This window comes from Carettochelys insculpta, chromosome 3 (genome assembly GCF_033958435.1).
Source record: "Carettochelys insculpta isolate YL-2023 chromosome 3, ASM3395843v1, whole genome shotgun sequence".
In the NCBI taxonomy this organism is placed as follows: Eukaryota; Metazoa; Chordata; order Testudines; family Carettochelyidae; genus Carettochelys; species Carettochelys insculpta.
In genome coordinates this window covers 68,887,284-68,908,609 of record NC_134139.1, presented here as the reverse complement: position 1 = coordinate 68,908,609, position 21,326 = coordinate 68,887,284, and the positions used below count along the sequence as shown (strand labels likewise).

Genomic DNA, 21,326 nt, shown 5'->3' with positions numbered 1-21,326 from the left:
ACTCTGCAGCCACATCCTCTCCCCCAGTTCAGTAGTGGCTGAACTAATGAGATCTTCACAGAGCACATCACTGCTTCTCTGCTCCTGCAGAACCACTTGGAAAATGTAATCTTGCAACACCTGACCTCAGTGGATATAGTGTCAAGATATGAGTGACTGGACAACCGGGGAAGGTTGCTCTCAAAATTGCTCCCTTCTGTAATGCTCTGTCAGGTCAACAATTGGCCAGAATACAGAGTGGAGGCAACATCAAAGGATCTGGCACAGCAGAGACCTACCAGTCATACATTCTCCCCAAGCAAAGTAATCCCTCTTGGAAAGAAGCAGATTTATGGGGACCATTAGAAAGCTGCAGGATTTCTGTAAATGTGCCATGAATACAAAGTGCTACAAAGATATGCTGTGTTTACTGCAATTAGAAGAGTTGATGACAGTGTCATACAACTCATTACCTGTATGTCTCTCACATACTGAAAAAAGAAATGTGCATTTGTTCCTTATTATTATTTACTTGCATTATCACAGCAGCACTTCTGGATTCCAACCAAGATCAAGACTTCACTGTCTACTTACCAGTTAAGGGTATAGCAAATATGGCAGAAATCAAATCAGTGCAGGAAACAAGTGACTGATAGCCTTATTACCAGCTAATGTTGCAATCATTTTCCCAGCACTATATGCTAATATTTCCACACTGAACAGGGTTTAAAGCCCCTTTGAGAAATTCAAGATGTCCACTTTATCAGAATGGCAGGAAGTTATTGAATTACCATCACTTTCTTAGAAGTAAGTTTTTCTTTTATTGTTCTACTAAATGTTTTATTATTGTAAATAGGAAAATAGGAAAATGCATAAAGCTACAGACAATAGAATACCTCATTGCTATTTATGATCTGCAATAACTATACATATAAGGAAAGAAGCTGTAGATTACATTTTAGCTCAATCAGAAATTTTATCCTATTTTCAATGAGAAGTCCTTTGGTACCTTATGACTAACAGATTTTTTGGAGCATAAGCTTTCGTGGGCAAAGACCCACTTCGTCTGATGCATATGTGCCCACAAAAGCTTATGCTCCAAAAAACCCATTAGTCCATAGGGTGCCACAGGACTTGTTGTTTTTGCGGATATAACCTAACATAGCTACCTGTCTGATACTTGTTTGCAAGGAAACTACACAACTGATTTAAGTGTCCATTTATATTCCATTTTACAGACATAATCTTATCAGAAAGAAAAAGTGAGTGAGGCAATTCAATTGAACCAACTTCTGTTGGTTAAACAGACAAGCTTTTGAGCTCTCCATAGAGTTCCTCTTCAGGGCCAGGAAAAGGTACTCCATGTCACAGCTAAGTGAAAGAGATTGTTTAGCATAAAGAGTTAATACATTTTGCAAGGGACCATTCAAGGTGAAATGGGCAGTTAACACTTCTGTATTGCATCACTAGGTTTCCATTGCTGATGCTGGTGTGGGAATGTTCTAGAAACTGTATGATGGATGGGCAGCAATGCTTGAATTTGTAGTGTAAATAAATCTATGAAGGAGTTTAAGTCACTGGTCTAGAGCATAAAAAAGAAACAAATGTCTCTCAGGTATATCACTGATTTTGTGACGCACTTGTCCAGAAATTCTTCCTCAATGTGGCCTTGGCCGGCTTGACAACGTCCTGGCTGGGATAACTTAGTTGGGGTTGATCCCGCTTGAAGCAGGGGGCTGGATTAGATTACCTTCTGAGGTCCCTTCTAGCCCTCTATTTCTATGCCCTCCAGCTGCAGCTGCAGCCATGCCTTCTCAAGCATCAGGGTTGACAGCATGTCAAGCACACTGCCCATGCTCTGAGGCAGTTGAAGCTGTGGAGGAGGGGAAACAGAAAGAGAGGGGTTGAGGGTTACCTGCCAGTTGGCCTGGCTCCTCCTAGCATAGCTATCAGCCAGCCAACCAACCAAACTCAGCACCAAGGTCACTTCTGCTAAAGGCAACGGGCTGACTCATTCATCATATGTCCTCCATCATCTCTCCTGCTTTCCTCCCTCGACCAAATCTCAAACGATTTGGGTTACCCAGTCTAAGAGTATAAAATGGGTTGAAAATGCCACTATTTTTCCAACATCAGAAAGGTACCTTCCCCTTCAAAGTGTAGAATTTTCAAGTATCGAAATCATTTTCAAAAGCAACTGATTAAGAATGTTGCTGGGTCAGAAATGCTGGACTAGAGAGGTGCAACCTCTACTATACTGTACTGTGTCAAAAGATCAGAATTCCAAAGCATTACATAACACACAACAGCTACGTCTACACGTGAACTCTACATCGAAGTAGCCTATTTCGATGTGGAGACATCGAAATAGGTTATTTCGATGAATAACGTCTACACGTCCTCCAGGGCTGGCAACGTCGATGTTCAACATCGACGTTGCGCAGCACCACATCGAAATAGGCGCAGCGAGGGAACGTCTACACGCCAAAGTAGCACACATCGAAATAGGGGTGCCAGGCACAGCTGTGGACAGGGTCACAGGGCAGGCTAGCGCTTCTGGGGCAACAGCTAGCCGTTCCCTTAAAGGGCCCCTCCCAGACACACTCAGCCTGCACAGCACGCGGTCTGCAGAGCCATAGGCACTCAGACCTCGGGCAACGCAGTCATGGACCCCCAGCAGCATCAGCAGCAGCAGCAGCCGCCAGAGGTCCACCCAGCCGCCCCTGCAGGAGCAGGGCTCGCCCTGCTCCATGCCATGCGGGAGGCAGCTGAACACCTCCTTGCCACACAGGAGGAGGAGCGGCCTGCAGGGGAGGAGGACTCAACCCACAACCCTGCAGCACCCCAACCCCCGCCCACCGCCTCACATGCCGGCGGCTGTGGAGCTACCCCACCAGCACCAACTGGTGGGAGCGGCTGGTGCTTGGGGAGTGGGACGACGACCGCTGGCTCAGGAACTTTAGAATGAGCCGGCAGACATTTATGGAGCTATGCCAGTGGCTCACCCCCACACTCAGGCACCAGGACACCGCCATGCAGCGTGCCCTCCCTGTGGAGAAACGGGTCGGCATCGCTGTCTGGAAGCTGGCCACTCCAGACAGCTACCGATCCGTGGGACAGCAGTTTGGCGTCGGCAAGGCCACCATCGGGGCTGTCCTCATGGAGGTAAGAGGACCCACGGGGGGAGAGGGGGAGGCAGCCCTGGCAGGGCAGGGGGGCCCGGGCAGGGCAGGGGAGGGAAGGGGAGGGCAGGGCAGGGCAGGGGGGCCCAGGCAGGGGAGGGGAGGGCAGAGGAGGGCAGGGGGGCCCGGGCAGGGGAGGGCCACACACACCCTGCTCACCCCTCATTGGTGCTCTCCCATGTGCTTCCCCTGCAGATCGTCAGCGCCATCAACGCCATGCTCCTCCACAGGCTCGTGAGGCTGGGGGACTCGGATGCCACCATCGCGGGCTTTGCCACCCTGGGCTTCCCCTCCCTGGGCTTCCCCAATTGTTTCGGGGCTCTGGATGGGACTCACATCCCCATCCGCGCTCCGGTGCACAGTGGAGGATGCTACATAAACCGGAAGGGCTACCACTCAGTGGTCCTCCAGGCCTTGGTGGACAGCCGGGGCCGTTTCCAGGACATTTATGTGGGCTGGCCTGGCAGCACCCACGACGCCCGGGTTTTCCGGAACTCGGGCCTGTGCTGCCAGCTGGAGGCAGGGACCTACATCCCCCAGTGGAAGAGACCTGTGGGGGACACCACCATGCCCCTCTGCGTCATCGCAGATGCGGCATACCCCCTCCGGCCCTGGCTCATGCACCCGCACACGGGCCATCTCTCTGCCAGCCAGGAGCGCTTCAACCAGCGCCTGAACCACGCACACCAGGTGGTGGAGCGCTCATTTGGCCGCCTCAAAGGGAGCTGGAGATGTCTCCTCACCCGCCTGGGTGCGGGCCCCACCAACATCCCCCAGATTGTGGGTGCGTGCAGCACCCTACACAATCTGGTGGAGAGCAAGGGGGAGGCCTTTTTTCAGGGCTGGGCTGTGGAGGCCGGCAGGGCCGACGTGCAGCCACCCGCTGCCCCCAGTCGGCAGGTGGACCCCGAAAGGACCCGGGTCCGGGAGGCCCTGCGGGCCCACTTCGATGAGGCCGCGGGGTGAATGCTACCAGGCCCCCCACTGCGCCCTCCCCATCCTCCACAACACTCCCTGCCCCTACGCCCACACCACGGAGCACCCAACAGCACACCCCCCGCCTTCTCCTGCACAAATAAAAGCAGACACTTGTTTGTGAAATCCAACTGGTTTACTTTCAACTCTGTTCTATAACTAACTAAAACAAACTATATACAGGAACTTCTAACTAACTTAAATATGAAAAGTGTACGTACATATTAACAAAAAAACCAGGGATAACAAGGAAGGGGAGAACTATTTACATTGGGGGGGACTGGGCAAACGGGGGGCACAAATAAATAAATACCAACTATATACAAGGGGGGGCCCATGTCCTGGGCCCCACGCCCCTATAGTCCGGCACTGGGGTGGGGGGCGGCCGGGAGGCCCGCCTCAGCCGCAGCCCTGGCCGGGGCTGGCCGGGGACCGGGCGGACCGGAAGATACATCCGGAGAGTGTCAGCTGGCCCCAGGTCTCCCTCGGCAGAACGGCCCTCGGTGGTGGGTGGCGGGGCGACGGCGGACGGCGCAGCGATGAGCGAAGCAGCGGGTGGCGCGGCGGGTGGAGCAGTCAGGGCGGGTACAGTGGCGGCCGGGGCGGCATGGGGGGCCGGGTAGTCTACTATGCAGTTGAATGTCTCCATGTAGGCCCCCCATGCCTCTTGGCGCCAGGCCAGCGCCCGCTCCTGGAGGTGGAAGCAGCGTTGCTCCACCCGCAGGCGCTGCTCCGCGACCTCCACCTGCCGGTGGTGGAGGGCCAGCAGCTGGGGGTCCGTCGCCGTCGGGTCATGGTGCTGGGTCAGCCGTCTTGCCCGCCGTGGGGCCGGTCGGTCCTCCGCCGAGGGGCTGGCCTGGAGCGATGGCCCCGGAGGGGATTCCGGGACCACTGACGCCTCGCCGGCGCTCTCCGGTCCTTCCGATGGTGCAGCTGCGGAACACAGGAGGGGGGGAAGAAGAGTGGAGACAGGCGTTAGTGTGGACCCCGAGCCGTGGCCCTTGTCCCCCCACCCCTGTGCTGCAGGTTCCCCATCCCCGTCCCCAGGAGATGCTGCTGTGATGGGGTTCAAGGGTCCCCCTGCACTGCACCCCGTCCCCCGGCAGGAGTGACTCTCACTTCACTCAGCAGGGTCTGACAGGAGAGGTTTCTTAGGCAACAGATGCCCTGTTTCTCCCAGAAGTGACAGTACAGCAGTCAGAGACAGTCCTTCCAACCCGTCCTGGGGAGAAGACCCCAAGGGGTGCCCCTCTGGGGTGTAGCTTTCCCCCGCCTCAGGCTGGCTGCCTTCCAGCTCTCCCTTCCCCTAGCCTCTACCTGCGGCCCCCGATTCAAACCCAGCTCAGCTCCTCCCTCCTCTTTGTTCAGGGCAGAGGTGTAACCTGCCAGTTGTAGCCCCAGGATCATCCTTAGCCACTGGGAGCTATTCAGCTCGTTGCTCATATCTAGCCTGAGTCTCCCTTTTGCACTCCCCCCACTCCATCACATGCTGCTGCTGCTGCTGCTGCTGCTGCTGCTGCTGCTGCTGCTGGGTGTCCCACCCCCTCCTCCTGGGGGATCCTAGAGGTTCCGCTCCCCCCTGCCCCGGGGATGGGGCATGGCACTGTCGTGCTGGGGGGGGCAGGGGCTGATGCACTGCTGTGAGGGACATGCCACTGCTGTCCTTGGGGCCATGGTCATCTGGGCATGTGGAGGGCCCTGGCCACATATCTATTACCCCCGCCCCTCAACCCCGGGGGTGTACACCAGGGGGGTACATACCTGTAGGTCCACTCCCATGGTCGGGGGACATCCGGGGGGCGAACGCCCGGCTGCTGCTCCGGGATGGCAGGAGGAGGATCTGGAGGCCGGTGTCAGTGGAGGAGGAGTCCCCCTCCTCCTCCTCCTCCTCCTGCTCCGATGCCCCGGGGGTGGGCTCCAGGGGGGGCTCCCAGAGTGCGGGGCTTGCCTCCGGGGCGGACTCCAGCTCTGGGGCCTGCTGGGGCTCCTCAGCTGAGGTGCCAAGCGTGGCCGGAGGGGAGGAGGTGTGCCAGGAGCCCAGGATGTCCCTGAGTTCCCTGTATAAGGGGCAAGCGACGGGGGCGGCCCCAGATCGGCCGGCCGCATCCTGGTCCCGGGCATAACCATGCCGCAGCTCCTTCACTTTACTCCGGACATGGTCTGGAGTGCGGGCAGGGTGACCCCGGGCGGCCAGGCCCTCGGCCAGCCGAGCGAACGCATCCGCGTTCCGCCTCTTGCTCCCCATTACCTGGAGCACTTCCTCCTCGCTCCAGAGCCCCAGCAGGTCACGAAGCTCAGCCTCCGTCCAGGAGGGGCCCCGCTGCCGCTTCCCGGCCTGGCTCCTGCCCTGGCTGCCCTGGGAACCCTGGCTCCCCTTTGGGTGGGTTCCCTCAGGGTGCTGGGGGGGCTGCCGGGTGGCCATCACGTTGGGTGGGGGTGTGGGTGGCTGCGGAGGAGCGTGCAGGTGAGCCGCGTGTTATTGCTGCTGCCTGCATGCTCTCTCAGCTTCCTGCACAGAAAGGGAGGGGGTGGGGACCTTTAAGGGGCCGCTCCACGCGGCCATCATTGAGCTGAGGGGCTGGAGAGAGCGTCTCTCAACCCCTCAGCTGATGGCCGCCATGGAGGACCCCGCAATTTCGAAGTTGCAGGACGCGCAACGACTACACGGTCCCTACTTCGACGTTGAACGTTGAAGTAGGGCGCTATTCCCATCCCCTCATGGGGTTAGCGGCTTCGACGTCTCGCTGCCTAACGTCGATGTTAACATCGAAATAGTGCCCAACACGTGTAGCCATGACGGGCGCTATTTCAAAGTTAGTGCCGCTACTTCGAAGTAGTGTGCACGTGTAGACACGGCTAACATGTTTTACGCAGTGCTATGTAAATATTTGAGCATGTCTGCAGTGATTCCACTTGGCATATGACCCTATCAGCTCAATACAGACAGGGATTAGCCTACATCTGTACTTGGATGTAATCTTGCTTGATAAATTCTCTTGGTGCCCCCCCGACTATTAAAAGGGATTTGTGGCAGTATACAAAGATGACTAGTTAAGTGAACAGAGTTTTCATGCAGAACTTCTAACCCAAAGACATTGTGAAAACATCAGCAGTATACACATTCTTTATATGAATTTCAGTTTGATTACTTATTCAGAGAATCAAAGGCAAGTGCATGATAAAGTCCCTTGCAGGATCAATGCCTTAACATCTGCCATAGATCATGATGCAAGTTGAATCTCTCTGGTCCAGAACTGTCTCAGCTGGCAACCTCTGTAATCTGCATGATTTTAGTAAGCCGGACAACCACTTACCATGGGTGTGGCCAAGTTTTCCTTGGTTCCATCAAGTTTGTTTAGAGCTACCAGACCTGGCTCTCCATGTTCTGTGCTGTTGTTTAGCTATAATTTACCTCTAACTATCTTCTAAGTACGAAGTAAGCAGTGGAAGTATTGGTAATGCTGCTAGACAATACTGACTTCCTGTGGGCCATCAAATTCTCTCATCTGGCAGCAGTCGGGTCCCAAGAGTACTGGATTAGAGAAGTTCAACCTGTATGCATAACAGTTTGTTGCTTGAGTACGTGTTTCTGTTTTGGAGTTAATACCTGATATGCTGACTGAAGGGGTTCAGATGAAAGCAGGAGGGATCAGAAACAAAAGAGTCAAGGCTCTATCACTTGCAGAGCTTATAAACTGTAATAAAATCAAGGTTGTACTCAGAAGTACAGTAAACTCTCATATCTGGCATTTTGTCATCTGGAACTCTCAAATAACCGGCATTTTAACCATAAGTAAATTTAGGTATGTTTTCCGTAAGTACAGTATAGTGAAAGTAAATATAAATACAGCAAATACAATATGTTTACAGTGTACAATACTACTGTTGGTAAATAAAGTACTCGGCATGCATTTTTGTGTGCTTAGCATATCTAATCTTGTTTTCCTTTAGTGTTATGCATTGCTCAGTATGCCTCTCTATTATCCAAATTATTTGAATATCTAGTAAACTACCAGTTCGGAGGCTGCTGGATATGAAAGAGATTAAAGTAATGCTTCATGGAGCTTCTAAGCCTTGCAACTGTGACACGTTTTTCATATGCTTCCCTCCAGCATATCTTTATATCCTGGTATTTGGGCTCCAGTTTGCTACAGCCATGTATGTTCATATCTATTTCTATTGTACTTAAATATTTATTAGCTACTGAATACATCCAGGCTGAATTGGGGATTAATCCAGAGAGACAATTGTTAATTTTTTTTTTAATTCCAGCATTTTTCAAAACAGTGGGATATGAAACTCCGTAGTTTCCACACTTATTTAATATAAAGTAATTTCACTGTGTCAGATATCACTGCATGTTAACAGTAGCTAAATATTGACTATTTAATGGCAGCCATTATATAGAAAAGTATTTTTCTTTATACAGATGACTTTTTTCAAGCAAAACAATAATAAATTTAAAATAAAATAAAAAAACTGTACTATTCGGAAAAAATAGAACTGCCACCTTCAAAATTGTAGTTTTCTTCTTCTAGAAGTTAAGAAATTTTCATCCAAATAGCTTTGTTATAACTGAGTGATTTTTTTTTTTAAGAATTATAATTTAGGAGCTAATCGTAAATCCCCAAAAGCTGCCATCAGTGGCCGCGTCTACACGTGCACGCTACTTCGAAGTAGCGGCGCCAACTTCGAAATAGCGCCCGCCACGGCTACACGTGTTGGGCGCTATTTCAGAGTTGAAATCAACATTAGGCGGCGAGACGTTGAAGTCGCTAACCCCATGAGGGGATGGGAATAGCACCCTACTTCGAAGTTGAACGTCGAAGTAGGGACCGTGTAGCCAATCCACGTCCCGCAACATCGAAATAGCGGGGTCCGCCATGGTGGCCATCAGCTGAGGGGTTGAGAGACACTCTCTCTCCAGCCCCTGTGGGGCTCTATGGTCACTGTGTGCAGCAGCCCTTAGCCCAGGGCTTGTGGCTGCTGCTGCGGCAGCTGGGGATCCATGCTGCATGCACAGGGTCTGCAACCAGTTGTCGGCTCTGTGGATTTTGTGTTGTTTAGTGCAACTGTGTCTGGGAGGGGCCCTTTAAGGGAGCGGCTTGCTGTTGAGTCCACCCTGTGACCCTGTCTGCAGCTGTTCCTGGCACCCTTATTTCAATGTGTGCTACTTTGGTGTGTAGACGTTCCCTCGCAGTGCCTATTTCGATGTGGTGCTGCCCAACGTCGACGTTGAACGTCGACGTTGCCAGCCGTGGAGGATGTGTAGACGTTATTCCTCGAAATAGCCTATTTCGATGTCACTACATCGAAATAAGCTATTTCAATGTAGCGTGCACGTGTAGACGTAGCCAGTAAGTGCAGGAAAAAACAATAGAGGCTCATGCTTAAAACAGTTTGATGTATAGATTTATTTAAATAAAATCACAATCCATTGACTATCAAAAAGTTGAACTTCATATTTTTACCGTCTTACATCATCTGTCTTTATAAGTCCAATATTTTAACAATATTATTTTACATCCACAGATGTTAATGTAGTATCTTCATTCTATTTAAAAGGGTTTTTACCGTGATTTGTAGATCATAGGGTACTTTTTGTATGACTGGGACTGTGGTTCTCAAAGTGTGGCCTGTGGCCCACTGGGCTGCAGGCTTGGGCACACTCTCTACCCCACCTGCAGCCTCTTCCCCTCCCCCTTCATACCAGGCTTCCCACTGAGTGGTGGGGTAGCTCTGAGTCTCACAGGCTGTGTCTGGTTGGCAGGCAAATGGAGCAGGTCTTTGCACGGTTGCTCCCCTTCCCCATGGATGGGGGAAATGACAACTGCTTGCTGGGAGTCTTTTGTTTTGGACATAAATATTGCACTGTATTTTAAATCAAGATTTAAATTACACACCCCTTATGTTATAAAATATAAAAGTAAGATTTAAATATACCACCCCCCTTATGTTATAGTTATTTATGTTTTTATCACCGGGTAGCCTGATATGAAAAATTTAATATTTAAAGTATTTAGAGATAAGTAACTGCATTTTGTCAGAATGGGTGGTTGGCTGGTGCTCCACAGAAAGGTTTGTGTTGAGTGGGCCAAAAAGTGTGTGAACCACTGGACTAGAAGCATAACCCTAACCAAATCACAGCCTGAGAAACTGTATTCTGACTACTCGAAACTACTTGCATGAATAACAATTTGTCCAGAGAGTAAGTGGCCCCCCGCCCAAAGTTGCTTTAAATTCCCTCTGAAATTTTAACTGAATAAAGCTTTTTCCATCTTAACAGGTTATGTGTATCTCCTTGAACTATTAAGCAGCTGCCATACTACTGTGCTCTTTGCCTTTTTTCCCCTGTATCATTACTTTCTTTGGTTACCTCTGTTTTGTGGTCTCCAAAAAGAGTGGTATATTGAGGCAAAATACAGTTCAACAATTAAAAAAAAAAAAGACATTTTGCAGCAAAAACATTATCTTGGGAGGTAACAACTTGCTCCAGTATCACTGCTGTGAGGAGGAACTTCCCAATTATCCTTTTTCAAATCACTAGTCAAGGGTAAATCTGAAGCATGCTGAAGTGAACAGAATTGGTTGAGTCCAATGAGCATTTCATCAGGCTTCTATGCCCCATGGAAATTGATTATAAGGGCTCTAATTGTTTCATGAATAAGCTCCATCCAAATGTTGGAAAGAAAACTCTCTGCCAAATCAGCTTCCCGAATTCTCTTCCCTAGTTTATTTTTTTATAAGGGTAGTGGGTTGCTGCTTGGTGAGGCAAGCTCCACAGATAGCGGCCCCATCCCTTTCCCACTGTCACTCTCTTCTCTGTGCTCTCCTAAAATTTCTATTTGCTACATTTAGGTTCAGGCATTTGGCAGAAGTGTTTTTCCCCCCGGATTTCTTCTAATGAAGCATATTTTCCACTGCATGCCAGATTGTGAAGACTGGATATGCAGAAGTTATTTAATTGAAAGCACTAAATTAAGGAATAAAAGATGTCAGTGACAGGTTTTTTGATATATCCTTGAAGTATGTCAGAGACTTATTTGTAGAAACTTTGTAGAAATGGCAAGTCAGTTGTCCTTCTGAATAGAACATTAACTATTATAAAATACATGATGCAGCCCTTTTCCATGTTACCTTTTCTTCATCAGTATTTTAATATGATTGCTCTAAATATACTCTTAAACCTTTATAAAGTAATCATTCCAGATTACTACATATTAAAATTCACTAAAACCAAGACATTATTTAAATTAATCAAAATATGGTGCAGTCATTTCAAAGTTCTTTGCTTTTAGGAAAAGGAAATACTAATTTAATGTATGTTATTTTCATAATGTGGAGAAATTGGAGAAGGTCCAGAGAAGAGCAACAAGAATGATCAAAGGTCTAGAGCTATGAAGGATCTCTGAAAGAACTGGGTTTGCTTAGTTTAGAAAACAGAAGACTGAGAGGGGACTTGACAGCAGTTTAGAAGTACCTAAACAGTGTTAATAAGGGAGAAAAATTGTTCTCCTTGGCCTCTGAGGATAGGACAAGGAGCAGTGGACTTAAACTGCAGCAAGGGATGTTTAGGTTGAACATTAGGAAAAAACTTCCTAAATGTCAGGGTGGTTAAACACTGGAATAAATCGCCTAGGGAGGTTGTAGAATCTGCATCACTGGAGATATTTAAGAGCAGGTTAGACAGACATCTATCAGGGATGGTCTAGATGGTGCTTGGTCCTGCTGTGAGGGAGGGGACTGGACTCAATGACCTCTCAAGGTCCCTTCCAGTTCTAGTGTTCTATGATAACAAGACATGTTTATGACATTTCACCATATGTTTATGTTAAAATATGTTTCAAAAGGTGTTAGGCATATCAAAGGATTTTATATCTTAGTAAGGTAATGAATTTTATGGAGAGTTCTTAAAACTAGTTCACCAACTAGAAGTAAAAGGGAAACTCATTTGTTCAGCTATCTGGGGGAAAAAAAAAAAAGTCTGCTATTTTCCAGACAACTTTTCTGGCAACCCCATTCATAAATTAGAACGTAGTCCACTTAACATTGATGTTGATTCTTTGCCATAAATATTGCAAGAATAAACATGCAAAATGAAAAATAATATAATTTCAAAAACTCAAGGTTGGAGGAATTTTGGATAAAATATTTCCCAATGTACTCAAAAGTTGGAGAAGAACTGCAACATATTATTCTTCCACGTTCATCAATGTACCTATGTGAAAAATGCTTTTCAAGTTTAGTGACATTAAAAACAAAACAAAGAAATCTACTGGATGTCAAAAACAATTTGCCTTGAGCACTTTTATCTTTCAAACCTAGGATTTCCCAACTCATTAAGAAAATGAAGCATCATCCTTCACATATAATTCATTTTGTTTCTGTTATCTCTGATGTTAATTTACATTTTTATTAACTTTTGGGCCAAGAAAAACTATTTGTGGTTACTTCTAATTTTAAATAAATTTAATAAAATTAAATAAAAGTTTGTGTGTTTATTTTAAATTTTAAATTGTGAATTGAATTTTTTAAGGTGGGGTGGACGATGCTAAAGAAGAGGTGAGGGGGTGGCATAAGGGTTTTTCAAAAAGTAAAAAGGGGGCATGATGCCGAAAAGTCTGGGAACAAATGAATTTGAGTTGCTTTTCTCTGATTTAAAAAGTGATCATTCCAAATGGGTTTTATTGCAACACACCTTTGCAATTCCCGTGTGGAAGTAGCTGCATAAATATATTATGTTGTTGTTGCCAAGGGGACCAGGTTGCCGAGACAGAATGAAGAACTGACATGACTTAACCTAAAGGCAGATAGTTACCAGCAAAAGTAAGGCCTCTCCACCTGACCCGCTTCCCATGAAGATCTCAGTGAAAAGATAAAATACAGGAAGGAAACAAAGGGAACCCTGTCCTATTAAAAGGAATACTTACAGACAGGAGATCTAAGAGGCCGCAGAGAAGCCTTCAATCAGTTGTGTCACTTACCGGGCCAACAATCTTACATTAGAAGGTGAATAAACCAAATACTTAGAATGAGAGGGATTTTATCAGCATGCCAATTCTGAACCACAGAATTGCACTATCTCTAATACAGATCTCAGAACCTTGTCCCAGAAGACTGGTCTTCACATGGCAAAATCCCCTTTTTAAAACTATAAACTAATCTAATGTTATTTTCACCCATTAACTGCAGTAAGCATATTTATGCACTTAGGCTCCATTTCAGCATGAGCCTAACTTTAAGATTTAAAAGGCTAGATCCTATGCTTGTAGCTGGGTATGAGCTGAGGAACTTGCTGCATGTGTGCCTTAGCCAAGAAACAGAATATGAGTGACTTGTTTCCAAAATCTGATGTGAGTTGAAAAGTTGCTTGTCAAACTAACTGTAATATAATCTATGTTTAACCTATATTACAGTAAAATTTCTTTAATCTGGACAGAGGCTGGATTATCAAATGTTCTGTAGTATTGGATGTCACCATAACCCCCATGCCCTAGTTTAAGTCCCTCCTCCCCTGGCACAGCTCACCACCCCTGCATGCTCCTGCAGCTTCTTCACCACCCCCATACACTCCCAGCTTCTAGATCACCCCTGAGCACCCCAGCTCAACTCCACCCCCCCCGGCCCACCTGCAGTAATAACCCACCCCAGACTTAACCCCCCTCCCACTGCCCCAACCCCCCACCCAAGTCCCTCTTGTATCTCGGGGGACTACTGTATGCCAGACCATCAAATTTTGCCAGATTATCCCCATAAATGGGACAATTTTTGCCAGATTTTCATAATCATCAGAGGCCGGATTAAATGCAGTTTACTGTATTACAACTTGAATGATGGGACTCCAGACTAATGTAAAATAAGTCAAGCCAGCAACATGTTTCTTGTGCTTTACAGCCTCAAGGCTCAGACAATAGTAGTAAAATATGGAACAAAAAAATCAGTTCACAAATATGATTAATTGTAAATGAGTATGTTCTTACTGGTTGCAGTGAATTCCATTAAAAACTTGGGACATTTACAATATTTTGTTTTTGTAGCTCTAACTTCATCTCCCTTTTACAATTTAATTTAAAAGAAAAAAAATTATTACCTTTTGAACTTCTTAACAGTTAGGAATTTATAAGTACTTCTGAGAATTAATAGAATTATGAAGCAAATATATGCACATTCCCTACCTTGCACATAAGCTAAATGTCGGCTCCAGTGAGACATCTTTGGTCAACTGATCGTACTGGTAACCTGAAGATGTCAATGTACAACATCTGCTTGGGGTCTATACACTTTACTTCTGGATAAAGTGGTAAGATATTATACAAATTCATCTCCGGCCTAACTCCACTGAAATCAATTAAAATAATGCTTCCAACAGAATTATAACATTTATTTAAATAAATGCTCTGTCTCCAGTGTGTGTAGGTATCTGTTTTTGATAATCTTCCTTTACTGCCATTACTATATCTGTCAATTTTATTTCTATCTATTTAGGTTTAAGGTATAGCGGATACACATAAGTATGTGCACTCCCAACTTACATGATTTCATAGCACAGATTAAAATAGCATTAATGTAACAGTGAAGAGCTGCAAAGTAAAGTTAGACATATTCTTCATTAACCTCACAGTAGCTTATCTCAGTCAGAAATATCTCTACATGAATGAATAGGCCATTAAAAATTATGCTCAGAGTATTACCCTTTGTAAAGAAAGGCAGAAAGGCTAAGTAAGCTCTAATTACTGCTTTAGAAGCAGAAAATAATTACAAGGCGCCAAATATTTTATAAACAAAATACATGATTTTGTGATTAAATACTCACAGGGTGACGTAGGTAAGAATTTATGTCTCTAGTCCACCACTCATGAGTCTTAAAATTATCATAAAACATAAAATATGTTCTTCACACGTACACACTTGGTACATACTGTAAAATACAATGTACTCATAAGAAACATAGCCATTACATTCCTTCCTGACAGGCAGCAATGGGATGCGTAGCCCTATGGGTGGGGGTTCTATGTAAGAGAAGACAACTGTATGTGGTAGCTGGGGACTCCCTCCTACGAGCATCTGCCGTCCACACGTGCAATCTTGGGAAATTTGGCTTTTTACCAGGAACTAGAATCCAGTATATGACTGTGAGTCTTCCAAAACTCATCAAACCTCCAGATTATTACCCTTCCTACTTCTACTTGTGGGAACTAATGACACAGCAAAGATTGACCTTGAGCAGATCACTGCAAATTACGTAGTGCTGGGAAGGAAAGATCAAGGAATATGGAGTGCACGTGGTATTCTTGTCCATTCTTCCTGTGGAAAGAAGAGGTCCAGGTCAGGATCATCGAATTGTGGAAGTAAATGCATGGTTGTAAAGATGGTGTCAGAGGGCAGTTGTTGGTTTCTTCAACCATGGGACTCTCTTTCAGGCACAAGATTGCTAGGAAGAGATGGGATCCACCTAAAGAAGAGAAGAAAGAGCAACTTTGCAGGCAGGTTTGCAAAACTGGTGAGGAGGGCTTTAAAATAAGTTAATTGTGTGACAGTGACACAAGCCCGGAGGTAAGTGGGGTATCTGAAAGAAACACAAGGAGGAAAGGAAAACAAAGGAGGACCTCTGATTCAAAAGGAGAAGGTAGGCCAAGCACCTAATTATCGAAGGTGTTTGTACACAAGTTAAAGAAGCCTGAGAAACAAACACAAAGAATTAGAAACCCTAGCGCAGTCAAAAAAGTATGAAATAACGGGAGGTTTGGTAGGACAACTCACATAACTGGAGCACAGCCATGGAAGGGTATAAACTGTTCAGGAAGGACAGGCAGGGGAGAAAATGAGGAAGAGTTATGCCTTATGTGAGAAAGCAGTATGCTCACATCTCCAGTATATTGAGGGACAAAAGCCAGCTGAGAGTCGTTGGATTAAGCTTAGAAATAGAAGCAACATAGGTGATGTTGTGGTTGGTGTCTGCTATAGATCAGCAGGTCAGGGAGATGAGGCTTTCTTCGGACAACTAAAATAAGTTTCGAGATCACAGGCCCTGATTCTCATAGGGGACTTCAATCACTCACACGTTTGTTGGGAGACCAATACAGCAACGCACAGGCAATTCAGCAAGTTTTTGGAGAATGTTGAGGATAACTTCCTGGTACAAGTGCTGAAGAAATCAACCAGGGGCTGTGTATAGTCTGACCTGCTGCTCACAAACAGGGAGGAACTAGTAGGAGAAAGAGAAATGGGTGGCAACCTCAACTGCAGCGATCATGAGATGATAAACTTCCACATTCTGACAAAAGGAAGAAAGGTGAGCAGTAATATACAGACCCTTCATTTCAGAAGACCTGACTTTGGCTCCCTGAGAGAACTGATGAGCAGGATCTCCTGGGAAGCCAATATGAAGGGGAAAGGAGTCCAGGAGAACTGGCAGTATTTTGAAGTTTTACTGAAGGCTCAGGAACAAACCACCCTGATGCACAGTAAGGAAAGCAAATATGGTAGTCAACCAGCTTGGCTTATCAAGGAAATCCTTGGTGATCTTAAATTCAAAAAGGAGGTGTATAAAAAGTGGAAACTTGGACAGATGACTGACTAAGGAGGAGCATAAATATATTGCTTGGAATGCAGGGGAGTAAAAAGGAAAGCAATAGCACAATTGGAACTGCAGCTAGCAAACAACATGAAGGATAACAAGAATGGTTTCTACAGGCATGTTAAGAATAATAAGGCGATCAAGGAGAGTGTCAGGCCCTTACTGAATGAGTGAGGTAACCTTGTGACAGATGATGTGGGAAAAGCTGAAGTTCTCAATGCTTTTTTTGCCTCTGTTGTCACAGACAAGGTCAGCTCCCAGACTGCTGCACTGGGCAATGCACTATGGGAAGGAAGTGGGCAGCCCTCGGTGGGGAAAAACAGGTTAAGAGCTATTTAGAAAAGATAGATATGCACAGGTATATGTTCTGGATTTAATGCACCCAAGGGTACTGAGGGAATTGGCAAATGTTATTGCAGAGCCTTTGGACATTATCTTTGAAAATTTGTGGAGATCAGGAGAGGTTCTGGATGACTGGAAAAAGGCAAATGTAGTGCCAATCTTTAAAAGAGGAGAGAAGGACAATCCAGGGAACTATATACCACTCAGCCTTGCCTCAGTCCCAGGAAAATCATTAAGAATCTATTGTGAAGCACTTGTAAGAGGGGAAAGTGATCAGGAGTAGTCAACCTGGATTTACCAAGAGCAAGTTATGCCTGACCAGTCTGATGGCTTCTAGGATGAGGTAACTGGGTCTGTGGATATGGGGAAGGTGGGGGATGTAATATACCTTGACTTTAGCAAAGCATGGGATACAGTCTCCCACAACATTCTTACCCATAATTTAAGGACTGGATAAATGGATTGTATGGTGGATCGAAAGCTGGCTAGGTGTTCAAGCCCAATAGGTAGTGGTCAATGGCTCAACATCTTGTTGGTGATCAGTTTTAAGTGGAATGCCCCAAGGAGTGGCCAGTATTGTTCAACCTCTTTATTAATGGCCTAAATGAGGGAATAGATTGCACCTGCAGCAAACTTGAAAGGAACAGACAGATACATTGGAGGGTTGCGATTGGGTCCAGAGTGACCTAGAGAAATTGGAGGAATCAGCCAAAATAAATCTGATAAGGTTCAATAAGGACAAGTGTAGAGTCCTTCACTTAGGATAGAAGAATCCCAAGCTTTGTTACAGGCTGGGGACTCACTAGTGAAGTAGCAGTGTAGCAGAAAAGTACCTGAGGATTACAGTGGATGAGAAGCTGGATACAAATCAAAAACATGCCCGTGTAGCCAAGAGGGCTAATGTCATATTGGGGTGCATTAGGAGGAGCATTTCCAGCAGATCTAGAGAAGTTATTATTCTCCTCTACTCTGCAGTGGTGAGGCCACATCTGAAGTATTGTGTTCAGTTCTGCGCCCTCCCCCGCCCCGTATAGAAAGGACGTGGATACATTGGAGAGGGTGCAGCGGAAGGAAACGAAAATGATTAGGGGGCTGGAACACATGACTTATGGTTATTTAGTTTGCAGAAGAGAAGGGTGAAGGGTGATTTGATAGCAGCCTTCAGATTCCTGAAGGAGGGCTCTCAAGAGGCTGGAGAGAGGCTGTTCTCAATAGTCACAGATGGCAGAACAAGGAGCAATGGCCTGAAGTTACAGAGGTAGAGGTATATGTTGGATATTAGGAAAAAACTATTTCACCAGGAGCATGATGAAGCACTGGAATGCTTTACCTATAAAGGTGGTGGAATCACCATCCCTAGAGGTTTTTAAGTCCCAGATTGACAAAGTTCTGGCTGGGATGATTTAATGACGGTTGATCCTGCGTTGAGGGGGACAGGACCCAATGACCTACTGCGATTCTACATTAGAATATTTTAATATATGCAAGGAATACACTTTCCAATTAGTTTTCCGAACATCATTCATATCCACTCTGGGAATGAAATAGCTGGATAAAATGAGACTGTAGTCCCTCAAAGAGTATACATTCATATGAAGCTGATTACAGGACAGCTTTTCACATTGATGTTGCAGCTCTGTTACAGAATATTATGCCAAATTCATACTTTCTAGTAGATAAGCACAAAAAGGGAGGGACTATCCAGTTGGTGTCTTTTAACAGTAATGTCTATTTAGCCCATCCTAGGCAAAATATGTATTTGGGCATGCTAATGTTCGGACACCAGAACAGCATCTAATTATCAGTTCATTGATTACAGAAGCAGGACGAGTGTTATGATGCAGGAGGAGTGTTATGATCTTGACAACTGTTAATCAACATGTAGCTATTACAAGCAAAAATCTGTTACAAACCCAATAGTTAGATTTCTGTGGTTTTCTTGTATCAATATTCAGTCCTCCTGAGATAAAGCAATGACCTTTCTTTTTGATTCACAAGAGGAAAACACTCTTCTAATGAGCTTATAATTGCGGAACCTTATTAGTGTAAAGAATCAGGGAGGTGTGGAATAACATAGAGCATTTCAAATATTAGAGAAGTGTCAAATTCTATTTCCAGCAGTTTATCGGTTATTGTGATTTTATTAGAACCATAAACACAACCTATATCTATATCAGGCAAACACTTCAGGAGTGTTTTTTTATATTATACAATTTTATGGTGAAAAAATTTGACACCTTATAAAACAGTTGCTTTTCAGGTTTCATCTTAAACAAGTGTTGATGTACTATCTATAATTTTCAGACCATCATGCTTTTTATAGGTGGATTTCTACCTGAAAAAAGCCCTAATGTGGCTTGCATGGTATGTAACATTTTTCTACATATCACAGTCATTTTTAGCAGTATTTCACTGTCTTCCATCCTTTCCATTAGTGAATAATTTGTAGTCTGTTTGATTATATAAACCGACCCAACCTCTTCTGCTTCCCTACGTGTATTAATTTATCTCCCTTTCTTGGTTTGTACTTCAGACTAACTATGGGCTTCATCAAAAATCTATCCAGAAAACTCTAACATAACATGCCATTCATCTCAACTTAGTTCCTTGCTTTCTAAAGTTACACAAAGCAAACCAACAACATTGCCTTAAAACATATGAACCACAGCACTATTTACAAGCACCTCAAGAATATTCATTGACAGCGCCAATTCTGATGTGGCCCCAAAGCCACATACTTAACTGACACAATACTGCCACAGCAATTGATCCTTCAGGGAAACCTCTTCACAGAGTTAACATTTTAAAACGCCTCACAGGAGGAGAAAAAAGAAATCACATCCAGAAAAATGTTTTCTTTCAAGCAATCCCAGGCCTGCACTAGATAAGTTACAAGCCAACAGCAGAGCACCCTAGTGCCACCTTCCCAATACAGCTCCACTCTCAGCAGTGCTCAGCTTGCAGGAGACTGGGAAATGATGCAGGAAGGTTCAGTAACTTCCCCTACTTGCCATAACTTTTCCTCACACATTTTGCCTGGGGTGTGTGGAATACATTCCCCCAGGCTGTTCACTGGGTGGGTCGTTTCCAGACCTTGGGCTGGTTTTTGTCCTCCTGGGCCTTTTCCCCAGCCCGGCACAGAGGCTCCCCCTAGGCCCCAGCGGTGAGAGGGAGTGGGTGTGCCCTGGCCAGCTTCAGCAGAAGCCAGCAGGGGGTGGCAGGGGACTCAGCTGCAATAAGCCAGTACCTGGAAGACCTGTGAAGTGACTTTCCCCCCCTGCCCAGCCCGGAGAAGCAAGCAGCCGCGGGGGGAAGCCCCTTACCTGCTCCAGCTGGTCCTTCCTCCTCAGCCAGACACTGGCACTGAAGTCCTGCTGCTTGACCGAGCTGTAGAAGTTGGCCCCTACTCGGGGCAGGCTCGGTGAGGGCTCCTTGGGGCGGCTCTTCAGCCTCAGCTGCTCGAAGCCCTCGTGGGGGGAAGAGGCGAGCCAGTCCTGCCTGACTTCCATCTCTGCATGACAGGGCGGAGGCCGGGAAAGCCAAGCAATGAGGAGGCGCGGGAGGGTAGGACACCTGGGGGGGGCACCTGCCGCGGGAGGGGGAGGACTCAGGACAGCAGACGCTGCCAGGCGCTGCTCGATGCCCCGCCGCAGGCAGCCGCAGCCGCAGCCGCAGCCGGACGGGCTCTGGAGCACTGGCTGGGTCCCAGCCCGGCCGGGGCGGTGGCTGCCGCTGCCGAAGAGGGAGGGGCCGGGCTCACTCGCCCGCAGGTTGGTGCAGTGAAGGGGCTGGAGCTGGAGATGGAGCTGGAGCTGCCGCCGCCTCTGTCCCTGCCGGCATTAGCGCAGCTCCTCCCCCGCTCCAGCCCCCGTAGGCTTCACTGAGCGCGGCCGCCTCCCGGGCTGCAGGAGGCTTCCGCAGGAGCCGCGGCGGCGGCGGCCGAGTCCCGGCGAGCTGGGCTCACCCCCTCCCTTTCCTGGGGGGCCAGGGCGCGGCGCGTGCCCTGAGCCTCCACCTGTGGCGGGGAGCGCGCGCTGCTGCGGGCGGGCGGGCCGGCGCGCGCGCGCGGTGTTTCAAGGACCCCCCTTCCCCCCCACCGGCGTGTTGCTGACTGGGGTGGGCTCAGCTCGGGCCCCTCTGTGCAGCCACTCCGGTGCCGCTCGCCACTTGCACGGCCCCGGCTCCGTTCGGAGCAAGGGGAGAAGGCTTGGCGGGAGCCAAGGGGTGATGCGCCTGGCTAGACACTACCCCCAGGCAGCACCAGTTCAAGC

General features: G+C 47.1%; 1 protein-coding gene across 2 annotated transcripts in view; it reads right to left on the bottom strand.

Moving 5' to 3' along the window:
• Positions 1 to 20,860, bottom strand: part of PLD5 (phospholipase D family member 5) — a 331,439-nt gene extending 310,579 nt beyond the window's left edge. For both annotated transcript variants that reach the window (XM_074988635.1, XM_074988633.1), the window contains exon 1: positions 20,379 to 20,860. In XM_074988635.1, coding sequence (XP_074844736.1) covers positions 20,379 to 20,564 — 186 coding nt within the window. In that variant the 5' untranslated portion in view covers positions 20,565 to 20,860. The remainder of the gene's footprint in view (positions 1 to 20,378) is intronic.
• Between the last annotated feature and the right edge of the window lie 466 nt (positions 20,861 to 21,326).